Source organism: Gasterosteus aculeatus, chromosome 1, assembly GCF_964276395.1.
Source record: "Gasterosteus aculeatus chromosome 1, fGasAcu3.hap1.1, whole genome shotgun sequence".
Classification (NCBI taxonomy): Eukaryota; Metazoa; Chordata; class Actinopteri; order Perciformes; family Gasterosteidae; genus Gasterosteus; species Gasterosteus aculeatus.
In genome coordinates this window covers 27,107,008-27,120,129 of record NC_135688.1, presented here as the reverse complement: position 1 = coordinate 27,120,129, position 13,122 = coordinate 27,107,008, and the positions used below count along the sequence as shown (strand labels likewise).

The 13,122-nt window shown below is 45.7% G+C and overlaps 2 protein-coding genes across 5 annotated transcripts; one reads left to right on the top strand and one right to left on the bottom strand.

The window, feature by feature from the left end:
* Nucleotides 1-4,664: 4,664 nt before the first annotated feature.
* gemin8 (gem (nuclear organelle) associated protein 8) lies at nt 4,665-6,699 on the bottom strand. Of its 4 annotated transcripts, none has more exons than XM_040190228.2 (5): nt 6,512-6,699; nt 6,184-6,252; nt 5,842-5,925; nt 5,413-5,752; nt 4,665-5,332 (listed from the first exon to the last, which is right to left on the bottom strand). In XM_040190228.2, the coding sequence occupies exons 4-5, from the start codon at nt 5,744-5,746 to the stop codon at nt 5,073-5,075; spliced, it is 594 nt and encodes a 197-aa protein (XP_040046162.2). In that variant the 5' UTR covers nt 5,747-5,752; nt 5,842-5,925; nt 6,184-6,252; nt 6,512-6,699; the 3' UTR covers nt 4,665-5,072. The 4 variants fall into 4 exon arrangements, with proteins under 4 accessions (XP_040046162.2, XP_040046170.2, XP_040046137.2 ...); XM_040190236.2 differs by having other exon boundaries at nt 6,184-6,249; nt 6,512-6,638; XM_040190203.2 differs by lacking the exon at nt 5,842-5,925.
* An 801-nt stretch (nt 6,700-7,500) lies between these two features.
* On the top strand, nt 7,501-8,385 carry LOC144406108 (uncharacterized). Its single transcript, XM_078100474.1, has 3 exons — nt 7,501-7,769; nt 7,853-7,952; nt 8,044-8,385. The coding sequence occupies exons 1-3, from the start codon at nt 7,699-7,701 to the stop codon at nt 8,212-8,214; spliced, it is 342 nt and encodes a 113-aa protein (XP_077956600.1). The 5' UTR covers nt 7,501-7,698; the 3' UTR covers nt 8,215-8,385.
* Nucleotides 8,386-13,122: the final 4,737 nt, after the last annotated feature.

Here is a 13,122-nt window from a genome sequence, read left to right as displayed (position 1 = left end):
AACACCCAGTTTGCACCCACAAGTCAAATCCCAGTGACCTTTTGCCATCTGAATGTCTCTTTGAGATTGAGTCACGAGGAAGCCATATCAGCTGCATAAATGGAGTCAGTCCCCTATGAAACACACTGAGATGTGGTGTGGTGTTGTGAACCCAAAATAAAATAATAAACTTACTTTTGCAGGAAGAAATCAGACACAAACTGTCGGTTATTAGGCTTGAGGGGTTAGTTTCAAGTCCCATTTTTCTCCCATAACCTCCATAATCCCTGACTGGGTCACACAGATTAAGGACCATTCCAGAAGATGAGATGTGCTCCTTGGCACTCTTCACCCTCTCTCACACACACACACACACACACACACACACACACCGACATTATCTGTGTGTGGAGTACGGCGATAATTTTGCCAATGGAAAATACATGATAGTTTCTGCAGCATCACTAAAGCTCAAAACACTCGGATGGAGTTCAGCAGAAGAATTTCACAATTTTCTCAAAAATATTAATATAAATACATACACAAATATTTTAGTTGTTTCTTCCTCCTTTGAGAAAGAGCTTGAACCGTCTACAACAAGCAGCTCACAATGTTCACAGCGGCAATGCTAACACATGAGGCTTAATGCTGTAATCATGTTTACCATCTTAGTTTAGCTCCTTAGCATTAGCTAAATATTTAAATCAGTTGAAAGTCAGGGGATTGCCGAGTGTGTGTGCCCTATTTTGTAACCTCGTGTTGGAGTCACCAAAGATCCTTTGGCAACATCGTCTGGAAACCGCCAATATCTCTACAAAAAGTGGGGTCAACCCGTCCAGTAAGTGTTGAGATCTTTCTGTGCGGAAGCGACCGAGCTACATCAGATCGTGTCACAGTCGATCCCCTTCAAGGTGTCGACCTTTAACAGCGTGTTTGTACGCTTTCATGCGTGGCTCCAGAAGGAGCTGCGTGGACGCTCGGCGTCTATTGTTGGCAAACGGACGCCTGTCGTCCCTCATCGCAGCGAGGAGAGAGTCTGCAGAGGAGGAATAACGAGGGACAAAAGCAGGACACAGCAGTCTCTGGCCACCTCCGCAAAGAGCGTCTGCAAATCGACTTCAAACTTCAGTTTGAAAGGTTTCCCACGGGTTGAGAGGATCACATCCTCAGCGTCACGGCGCTCAGATCTCCGAGTGATGCCGGCCTCTGCTGTTGCCATGGGGACGCCTAACACCGCAGAAGGGCCGCGCTAATTCAGATCTTTCGCCGGTGCTATGAGTTCCTGGAAGAACTTCTCTTGTGTCCTCGTCACAGCTTGAAACCGCCTTGAAGGCAGAAGCCGAGGAGCGAAATAAAGATCTGTAGCATCAGAACAAGGACTCCTACGCCTACAGTGTGCAGCCTGCTGAGCCAAAGCCTGAGCTTGGGAATGGTCTTGTGGACGGATAAGATGGGGCGTAAATGTGTAAGACAGCGCTCAGATACAAGTTACCATCTCTCCTGTCTCCGTGGCAACGTTGAGCCTCACCGCGGGCGTGGCGTCACATATTACATTACATGTCATCCAACTGACGCTTTTATCCGAAGCGACTTACAATAAGTGCATTTCAACCGTAAGAGTACAAAGAGAACAAAGTGCAATTTCATCAAATAAGCCGGTTTAAAACTTCCGGATCCATCCGTCTCGCTGTGGCTTCGTTGGTCAGCTGGAGACAGGCAAACGTAAACATACAAAAGGACACTTTTACACACACACACACAGGAACAGTGTCTCAGCGGCGGCTTTATCGGCCTCCCGCTGTGGCGTTAGTCTAATCCCTGATATTTTAATGGGCTTCTGGCTTCTTCTAAAAGGGAAACCGTTGGTGGACGGCCAGGTCGGAGCACCTGCAGCGCCGCGTCGTCGCTCACCTGGAGAGGTTCCTCTGGACTCTGTTTGCATGAGTGTCTGTGTGTGTTCTCTGGGGAGCACGAGTGTGTTCAGACCCGGGACCCCTTAATCTGCGTTGGTAACGATGACCCAGTTTTGCACCCACTGCTCCCGCCCCCTCCGCCGGTCGCCAAGGAGACGCTTCCCTCTCATCCCTGAGCAGAACCGTCGCGTGCTGACAAAGATTGGTCCATCTAGAACCTTTCTTCTCTCCATCTCGTCACGTCTTCTACCAGCCAGCGGGCAACTTAAATTCATTCACACCTTCGTGTGTCGTCATCATCTGAGCTGCCCGAGACACCTGCACCCCTGTGTGCCCGAGACACCTGCACCCCTGTGTGCCCGAGACACCCGCACCCCTGTGTGCCCGAGACACCTGCACCCCTGTGTGAGTTTGCACGTGGTTGCAAAGTATTGCTCTTAGGTGAAACTTCATGGCGAATATGTGCAAACACAAACCGGATGCCCGCCTCCTACTGGAACCACCTGGAGAAATAGAGTCAGAGTGCAGGAGCAATAACCTCCACTCACCTCCACACACACACACACACACACACACACACACACACACCTCCCCCCGCCCACCGACCCTCCTCCAGCAATTTATCCGACGAGCCGCTAATCCCGCTGCCCCAGATTTGGTCCACAGTCTGCTCCACATGATGTTGTGTTGTCATCCCAACTACACACAGCCACCCTGAGGCCACGCACACACAAACCCCACCCTCTCCACTCTACGGCTGCCTGCCTGCATCACGTTGTTGTCATGACAGTCATGTGAGGAACTGTTGCACCTGCGACCTACTGTACTGAACCGCAGCGCATGCCAGCAGTGATGTGGGTTAAGACCAGATTCCATTGACGATGTGCACCGTGAGTCACTGTGTGGAGGGAAAGCAAAGCAGCATCATCATCATCATCATTTCTCTGGGGGCGGCAGACTGGCAGTGGGTGGTGAGGGAAAGTCTGTGTGTGCGTGCGTGTGTATGTGTATATGTGTGTGTGTATTCATATGAGTGGGCTCGTGTGATCAGACGTGTGACCGATGATGCGCCACCCCGGAGCTTTTTGCGTCGCCGCGTTGCCATGGCAACAGGTCCTCTCGATGACAACTGACTCTGACGCTTCAGAGTAGCTGTTGGTCTGAGATTAAAAGGCTTCAGGACCCGTAAGACAAGCGGACTAAAATTGGAAGGCAAATACTGGGGTTGGGAGGCATGTTTGAAATATTGTACAAAGAGAAAAGGACATAAAGATGAACAGAAGACAGACCTGTCTGGACATCGGGTAGTAGGTTTTGTGGATCACAGTGGATCCATCGCATCCTAACAGTGATCTCATTTTTGATTTACTCTTTGATGAATTCACTTCATCACACGAGGACACGCTCTGGCTATCTGCAATCACGCAACGCACAATTTAAGATACATCAAAGAAAATTTCTGCTTCCGTCTAAAAAAAAAATCTTTCAGCAACTTGTAACCTAAATAAGATAAAAAAAAACACACAATCCCTCTGCTTTGTGTTCAGTCGTCCCAAGACAGTTATCATGGCACCGCTGCAGCAGTTTAAGGGTCGGTGCACCGTTATTCTAATCAGGTCAGCGAATCGTTCCACTTTCCCTTCTCTGTTCCGGCTCAGTGATCAGTCATTCCTTCAGAATAAAACAACACTCGCAGCCTTTTGAAGTCGCTCAGCATCCATCCCGCCGATCGGCGCGCGCCGACGCAAGAGGATGCAAGACGATACAAGTTTCCACACTTTCCACTGAGACTAAACTGCAGAGAGCACAAAGAGCGAATTCAGCAAGGAGGATGCGGGGGGAGGGCGGGGAGGGATGGGGGGGGAGTGATATGCAGATGAAAGACAGGATGACGATGATGGGACTAAAGTAGCTGTTTGGGGGAGAATAACAAGCGAAACAGGGCGAGCCGAAGTTTACAAAGGACCTCCGTCGAAATAAATCATGTCACTTGACTACATCCTGCCTGTCCTCAACTTCTCACTGGCCTGAAGGCCGTCAACCGCCCTGCTGCCTCATGGGAAACAGATGTTGTGAGAGAGAAGTGAGAGTGTCAGATTGTTGACATCCATCCGAACGCGGAACGTCCTCCTTCATGCATGATGAACTAGTGTTTCCCATGTCAACATCCATTTGTTTTATAATACTATTTACAACACAAACATGTCAGAGTGACATTTGGGTTTTAGGTCCTTTGCTGCTCTGGTTTGATTGTGAGGTACACACGCGAAACCGGTCCAAAACCTCAAAGTTTGGATCAAAGATAGATCAGACTTTGTTAGTCCTCCACGTGTCCTTATTTGTCCTCCAAGCGTTGTGAAATAAAATCAAGTCAACTTGTGTTATTATTTATAGCATTGTGGACCAGACCACAGCGAATTAGTTAGTATTTACTATTATTTCTTACATATTTAACCTTTCAAAGAGAAATAGTCGCTTTTACTCCACTTCATTTTCAAGAAGTTGACTGGACATTTTAAACAATGACCTTTGGCGTCTTTTATCCGTTACAATACAATCACCAAAGGTCATTGTTGTAAATACTGTTTACATTGTAAACACTGGACCTTTGTAACAGACGACATTTCTTTCCCTCCACTCCTTTGATGAAATAATTCTAATATAAATACACTTTGAATGTAGAAATAAAGCCTAAAAGCTTAATAGCGAATGCATTATTAATTGAGACTCATTTCAAAAGAGGTAAATAAGAAATCCCCACTGACAACGTCAAACAGTAAAGAATTTATTATGAACAGAATTTGTATTAAAATATACATCCTTCAGGCTAAAAAATAGCACTGGGCGGTGACGCACAAGATAAAACAGAATAGTAAGAGTCCCTCCTGAGAAACCACACCAACGGCTTTGAAGCCGACAGTTTAGAAGCGACAACAACAACAACAAATCACCCTCCTCCCGTTTGTTGAAAAGCTGGATACCAGACGGAAACGCACGTGAACAGACGACATGTTTCTGTGGTTAAACTAAGTCGACGGGCCAAAGAGGAGCCGCTGCAGCGCGTAACGGAAGCAGCCGACGAGGAACCACGCTGCTTGAGCATCACCTGGGAGGTACTGTACATCAACCTCAAGCGACACGACAGATGGGGTTTCCTCCAAACCGCGCCGCGTACAGCCGTCACAGCTTGAGCGGGATCACGGGCCAGTACTTGGGCTGTTTGAGGTCGCAGTTTCGGTCGAAATTAAGCTGCATCGCTGCCTCCATGGCCAGGATCTTGGCCGCGTCCGTGCCATAAAGCTTCTTCATCTCGGCCCCGCGCCTCTCGCCGGGTCGGTCCGAGGGAGGCGCCGCGCTGCTCCGCGAGGAGACGTCCCGGAGGTCCCGGTCGGCCGGCACGTAGCTTTCGTGCAGCTCGTCCTCGATCTGCTGCTGCTTCTCTGCAAGGACAAGAAAAACGCTTATTTACAGACACAAAGCACGCAGCGCGTAGCCAGTGATGTCACAATCTGTCACTTACTGAGCTCCTCTCGGTGTTTCTCCGTCTGGGCGAAGTACTGCCGAAGCTCGTCGCTGATCTCCATGTTGCTGATGTCACACTCGATCTCGCTGTCCGAGCTGCTCTCGCCGTTGCCGTCATCCTCCTCCTCCTCGCCCGCGTTCCAGTCCGCGTAGCGTTGCCGCCGGCCGCCGCCGCCCTCCGGCTCCTGGCTGTAAGTGTGGCCATGGCCAGCGTCCAGGGCCTTTCGATAGGCTCGCCTGTGTCTCTGTTGCCAGGCCATGGCCTGCTGGTAGTGCTGCCAGTAGCGGCTGTACACGGGGCTGGAGAACCAGGACATCAGGGTGCTGCTCATGTCCTCCTGCAGATGGGAAATGTAGACACAGTTTTAAGGCTTATTTACATATTGTCCACAGTGATCTGCGAGTTGAATTTAAAAGTACAACATACTTAAAATATCCACTTGATGTGTTCCTCATGGGATGAAATGTCCCTCTCAGTCAGAACCCTCTATGATTATCGCTCAGTGGGGCACTTTTTAGCACAATACATTTTTAGTTAAAAAGAATCATTTAACACCACATACAAGAGGGGGAATGTATAATTTCCTGTCAACAAGACAGCTGAATTTCCTTTGGGCAACATGTCCTAAAAGGTTTAAGTAATTAATAATCTGCTTTTTTATTTTGGAGTCATTGTCGTAAATAAAAACTCAAGAACAGGGTCGAGAACACATTTAACGTTAATTAACCAGCGACGGAGGTTAAGATTGTACCTTCTCGGCTGCCTTACCATGATTTAAGATGCAGTTGTATGAATCTTCCCGTTAACTTTGCGAACGTTATTCCACCCTCAAACCTGCTAATATCGAAAGATAAATAATGTTTATTAACATCAGATAACACATGAAGAAAACGTTACAATACAATAGCTGCCTCTGGTATTTTAAAAACAATACTAACCTACCTAACGTTGGCTAGTATTTAAGCTAACTTTACTGTTCAGCTGGAAAGAAAAAAACGTACAAAATCGACACAACACCACGAGATGAACATAAAGTTAATATACAAAATGTATATTATATTTACATTGCAAAGGCGTTTATTTAGCAAACATTTACCTGCAGGAGGGGAACTCGTTTAGCGGCTCATGTTGCTTCCTGAAAGAAGAATATCCCAGCAGCCTTTGCGCCCGGATGAAATAAAATCCAGGGTAACTGACGCCACCTGGTGGACATTCAGGATACTCACACCTGTGAACCCGATGTAAAGGTCCGGTATTGTTTCTTTTTTCAGTGGAATTGACAAAAAAAAAATGGATGAAGAGAAAAGTGACTTCTTCTGATACATAAAATAAAAATAATGTGTCTTTAGATGTTTGCTCAGGTTTTAGAGATGTACGTCACTTGTAATCTCTGCATCCAAATCTCTTAATGTGTCTTAATTGAGTTGATCTTTTATGATTTGTAATTACTTGTATACTATTGTGTTGAGCACCTTTTTTTCAATTATTTTGAACCTTGCCTGGCCAGCCATCTTAGTTCTGCAGCAAAAGATTTGCAAAACCACCAGATATGACTGGTTTTATCTTTTGGATGGATGGACAATAGTATATGAGTAAGGAAGTTGTGATGCTAGAGGAAGTGTGGGGGTGTAAGGCAGTGTTTGAGTGCCGTGAGACACGATTGACTTAATATATCTAGGTCATGCTTTGTCTTGGGGCTTCGAGGCTTTCAGAGGAAAACTGTTCATGTGTTACTTCCTGGCACACTGCCATATATTACTGTGTAAATATCAAGGTTTTGGTAAATGTGTGCCCAACGCAAATCACCTATTTTATTATCGCCCAGGTAAACTACGCCCTTATATGAAGACTGTTGTACTTCCTTCTTTTATTTACTGCTAAAGACACACAAATAACTATGGAGCATGAGAGGCACCATTTCCACACAGCTCAAAGCAATTTACTATACAAATTACAAATGTCACCCATTAAAACTAATGCAAATACACAAACAAAACTTCCAGAAACACTGGAGGGAGTAGGCGGGATCTCACTTGATTGAATTATTCAACACAATGCCCTGGGAGGCAGATAGGAGAGGAAATCTAATCAGATTATTCCAGGAACAAAGTCTTTGCGGTTCACTCTGTGAGGGGAACTCAGTACGAGGCGGATACGGCAGCCGCGTGGACCCACGCGGTGTGTCGTCTTCCCCGCCTTGCGTCTCTCGACTCGTTGACACTACTTTCGTGTAAGATCGTGATGAATTTGTGTTGCGGCCGTTAGCTCGTGGTGAATGCTGAGATGGAGCCCGCAGCCCCCGACGGCATCCGGGCCCTGGTCCAGTTCTGGGAGGAGATCCCTCCGGTGCAAAGGTCAGACCCACACCGGTGAAGATGATGCTGCTGCATGTTTTTAAACCTCTCGAATGCATTAAAAAGAAGCTGTTCCTTTCCAGGCCCGAGAGTCTCACCCTGCAGGGTGTGAAGGCCGAGGTCCGAAACCTGGCGACCGACATCCACCGGGCCCGCAAGGACCTCCAAAGGCTTCGCACCACGGTAAGCTTTGCCGTCCCGGGCGTATCTGTGAAGCTACGAAAACCCTGCGATACGTGAATAACCTCCCCCCCGTGTGCTTCCATCCACTCAGCTGCTGCTTGTGAAGGACAGCAACAGGCGCCTGGAGGAAAAGCTGGAGCACGTCGTCTGGAACCAGACTATGTCTCTCATCCTGCACACGTTCATGGCAGTTTTCTGCTGTGTGGTTTTCTTCCTTCATGTTTCCGCCGGGTATTCCAGGGGGAGGACGTCCATCCGCTGAGCCTCTGGGTTTCGGATCCGGCCCGCAGCATGAGATGGACTCCCGGGCAATGATTGCATTGCTCGGAAGTTTTATGTGTGATTCTCTGTGTGTGTGTGTGTGTGTACAGATTCATTGACAGCGCGAAGGCCTCGCTTCCCTCCGGGGATTGAATAAAGTCTGATCCATCTACGTCGCCCGTGAATTCTTTCACCCGGTCAGCTCTTAAATAACGTTGCGTCAATACACAAAATCTCTCTTTTAAACCAACTTTAAATCGTCAAACTCTTGAGAGTTGTTGAACTTATTCGATCTGACATTCAGTTTCATTTGGACTCCTGCTTCTAGAAAAACACAAGGAAACAGTCAGTTTGGCTCCTCTCTCCTCCTCTAAACTCTATGCGTGATGTAACATGTGCATTGTGATCTAAATCCTGTTTGAAGCCGAAATGAAGGTTTGCTTTCACTGAAAAGAGGACACGTGTTGCACTTCCTTCCTACCACTCTGCACCAGCGGCCCACTGGCTGGAGAGATGTGTTCTGTGGTCTGCGGCCATTGTTTGCACTTCGTAAGCGTCGCTTACAGACTGCAGCTCTTCTGACGGCTCTCTACCATCATGGACCAGCCGACGCAGTTGTGTGGCGTTCTTCTGCTGGTGCTGGTTTCTCGTGGAGCAGCACGAGGACTGTGACTTGTGTTTGTACTTAATCATGATTTCTTTCAATAAGATGTGATTTAAGTAGATGTTGAATGAGCTGAAGGTCCTTTTGAGTGACATTTCACTGGGATCAGTGTAACTGTTCTCTGTCCTCTTTCACTGCACAAAATATTCAAAATTCATTGTCTGAAAACACGTTTATCACTGAAATGTTGCTTGTCGGTGACTGTGTCCAATAACAAGTGTCAAGAGATATTTTTACAAGTACACACAGGAGGATCTTAAAAATCTGTATTTTCCATTTGGTAATGAAATGTAACCTTTTAAGTTACTACTTTGTTTTTAAATACTCTGTATGAAAGTAAAGCAGTGGTTGAAGGATTATGAAATGCAATAAAGGGAATAACACATTATTTCTCTTGTATTAATGTTTTGAACATTCACACACCTTGTTATGAGTTGGGACCTTTCTGATTGTCACAATAAAAGTCCTTAATATTGTACATAGAGAAGAATTTAGTTTCTTTTAATCATGTTGATTAATGCTAATTGAGGGGTGAATATCCCTAAAAGTTTCAACCTTCCCGTCACATGAACTAATCTAAACACCACGAGCTTCTATTCACAGCTCAAGCTCACGTTTCTTAAGGACATTGTGACCCAAATGATGCAGCTTTACACTTTACTCTGTTCGGTCCGGCCCTCCACAGCTGATGAGAGTCTCACAGTGTGTCGGTGTGAAAGTAGAAGCTCCCGAAGCAGCACTTCCTCTTTCATAAGAGTATGAGGTGCGTCCACCTCCCTTCAGTGCACGTGCAGCTTCAGTTGCAGCTTCAGTTGCAGCTTTAGTTGCAGGTGGACCAGCATGTCGGGATGGAAACTGTGCTTTGTTCTGCTGCTGTACCTTCCGGTTTGCTTTAACTCTGAAGGTAACAACAACAAACACGCAATGCATCATGGAATTAATTTTTTTTTTCTAATTAAAAAAATTTGTAATCTTCAATTGACTTGTTTGCAGTGAGTGAATTTAAAACCATCTGCAGCAATGCAACAGAGGTCATAACGCTCATAGTGTGTAAGATCAGAACTAACAGGACTGGAGCAGAGTGTCGTCTGCTGTATCGATACGGAGGAGACTTTGAGAACGAATGTGACTCCAGGTTCACTCTTAAGATGGAGAATCAGACCGCGTTTCTCCACCTGACTGGTCTCACACCAGTGGACAGTGGGAACTACACCTGTGAGTGTTCACGTGGGGGCGAGACCGTTACCCTCCATCTGAATATCACCGTGGAAGGTAAACCCATTTCATACTTTTTACCTTTTTACAGAGTAAATAGCCGTCATGTATCTGACAAAGAGCTTTTTCTTTACGATGTTTCGGGGGAAGAAGAGAGAGAGAGCGGCGTGACGTCACACACGCGGCTTCTAAACGCGTTGATCGGTGCAACAACAGTCATCTGTATAACTGCAGTTATCTTTGGGTTGATCTACCGGGGAAAACGTCACAGGTGAGTTTAATACTGTAATACACCTATTGGGAATAATTTAGCAGCATTAGACATATTTAACTGTATAAATATAATACTTCAAATGTGCTGCAGTCATAAATTGCAGCACTTTACTGTCAGAAGCGATGGAGGAAGACGATGTCCTTCATTTGTTTCCATGGTACTTAGAATAGAGGAAACGAAGATGAGTTACTAATGCATTGTTTTCTGACCCATCAGAAGACAAACAGAACCACCGCACACTCCTGAAAACACGGTGCGGAAACAATGTCACTTCTCTTTTACAAACACATTCATGTTTTTCATCTGGCTTCACTCCTGTTATTAAAGTCACGTGTCTCTCTGCAGGAGGCAGAAGCCATCGCGCCGTACAGCACCTTCATGCGGAGGGACAGCGTGCTTTATTCAACTGTCGGCCCACACAACTGTCTCCACAACAGCAATCAGTCAAACACGTCCACCACAGAGGACACTCGTCCAGAGGCTCTTCTGTAGAGCTCCAGCTCTGCTGCTTCCATTCCGGGTGAAGTGAGACCTGCTGTCCACTAGGTGGCACGCTTTGCTTTGTGATGAATGTAGCGTTATTAAATGTAACGCAGTCATCATAAGAAACAACGAATTATCTAAAAAGAAATAAACAGCTGAAGCTAAACATGTTGTTCCCGTCTCTGAATCGGTCTCGTATTCTATTTAGAATAACTACCAAATAGTGCAGTTATCATGTTATCGGCCATTTTCCTCTTTAGATATTCCTGATTCCTTATTGTAACTAGAGATGCTCCGAACAGGTTTTTTGGTGCCGATCACCGATCACTGAAATCAGTATCTACCGATCCGATGATACCGATCACCGATCACGGTGTCGATTTAAGCATTCTATTTATTGTGTAGCATTATATATGAAATGAATTATTCTTAACAACATTGGTTTTGTATTTTGAGTATTTAAATTACGAGACGAGAGAGTATCATGAATTGACAACCATCCGTTTTATTGCAGGGAACGTGCAGCATTCCAATGTAGAAAAGCTCTCTCGTTTACTATAAAATGTGTAAATAATAATAAATATTAAAACAATAATAAAAATAAAAATATAAATATAAATAAATAGAATAACATGTGCAACATTCCACTCTCTAGAGGCTCTCAATAGAACTTGGAGCTTATAGGAGGAGATAACAGACAGAATAAAGATTAAAGGTGCACAGGAAGTCAGCAATTAAACAAAACATGTATATCTATCTGTATAGTGTCTCACTCACTCACTCGGAGAGGGGGCATACTAGAGTATTCAAACCTTACTTCTGATTAAGCAGCATCACTGGCAGATTTGCCTTGATAAATATAAGCATCTCAGCATTTTTAGGAGTCAACCTGTTCCTCTTCTCATCTAAAATATGTCCTGCTGTGCTGAAAAGTCGCTCGCTATCTACACCTGTACAAGGTGCGGAGAGGAAGACTCGTGCTGCGTAATAAACTGCGCAGTTGGGCTCAGCATAGACGCGGGACACACACTCGAACTCCAAATGTCACTCGTGAAGCTAACTGCCCTGACGTTGTCCTTCATAAGGCTCTCGATGTGCGTGTAGACATTTCGGTATAATTCCGGCAGACAAACATCAGTTGGGTGTTTTCGGCCCGGCAGCGTATAGCGTGGATCCACGCAGGATACGAGGCGTTTGAACCCGGCGTCTTCCACAGCAGACAGCGGCTGCTGATCAAGGCGCATGAATTCCATTCCCTTTGCATTTAATTCCTTTCGTCTCTTGTCGTCACTGCTGTATGGTTGCTGTCGCTTCAATGTCTCTGTTACGCTCAGCTGAGTGGGTGGCGTTTGGGAAGCGGCTGCACGCTCTTTGTCTTTATCCGCCTTAACGCTCGCCAACTTCGTAAACTCCTCAAATTCCTTGATGTGACACGCTTTCAAATGCCGTATGAGGTTCGTGACGCGTTCCTCCAGGGGGAAGCACATTTGAGCAGACGTTGCAAACTGCAAATTTATTATCTTTTTCCGACACCTTGTAATATTGCCAGACCGGCGAAGCCGTTTTGTCTCAGTGGTTTCACCCACCCGCAACCGAAGACGGGGGCCAATGAAATTTAATAACATGGAGAGACAGCCAATCACAAGCTTTTCAAAAAAAATAATCTGATCGGCCGTTTTGAGAACGCCGATCAAAACCGATAATGGCAATATCGTCCGATATGGATCGGCGCCGATCAGATCGGAGCATCTCTAATTGTAACATAATCTAAAATGTGACCCCTGCTTTGTTCGTTGCGTCATGTATTCTGCGGTCAAAGTGAAACCAGAAGTTTGCTTTAAACAACTCATCATCGCCGATATACACGATGTAAACACAATAAATGGAATCAATCTTATACTCATGAACCTTTGCAAATTTGTTTAGACAACTGCTTCTTTCGTTTTCAGTCTGCTAACCCTGTTATTGTTGATCTCTCAGGTGTTTTCCTGCCAGCATTCCTCTCTATTTACAGAGGAAGTGGGTCACAATCATTAGGTTTGAGCATGCGAGTTTGAGATGTTTGTAGAAAATGTGATTATAAAAGTATGAGAGGATTGATTCCCTCTGCGGGCTGTAACTAAACCAGAGACGTGGAACATGTGATCAAAATAATTCAATAATAATAGACCCTTCCTGGTCAAATCTGGATCATGGGACTGTAAAAGTTGCACATGGTGGAGTTTTTTGAACCGATCCTGCTTTTTATCTGTAATGACAAAAAAACATGGAAG

Excerpts from the sequence above, each read along its gene's own strand:
- gemin8 (XM_040190203.2), bottom strand. Across the intron at positions 5,333-5,412 it reads GAAACACCGAGAGGAGCTCA|AGAAGCAGCAGCAGATCGAG; the intron begins GTAAGTGACAGA and ends TTGTCCTTGCAG.
- LOC144406108 (XM_078100474.1), top strand. The coding sequence starts at position 7,699 with ATGGAGCCCGCAGCCCCCGACGGCATCCGGGCCCTGGTCCAGTTCTGG. Across the intron at positions 7,770-7,852 it reads GAGATCCCTCCGGTGCAAAG|GCCCGAGAGTCTCACCCTGC; the intron begins GTCAGACCCACA and ends GTTCCTTTCCAG. Across the intron at positions 7,953-8,043 it reads TCCAAAGGCTTCGCACCACG|CTGCTGCTTGTGAAGGACAG; the intron begins GTAAGCTTTGCC and ends CCATCCACTCAG.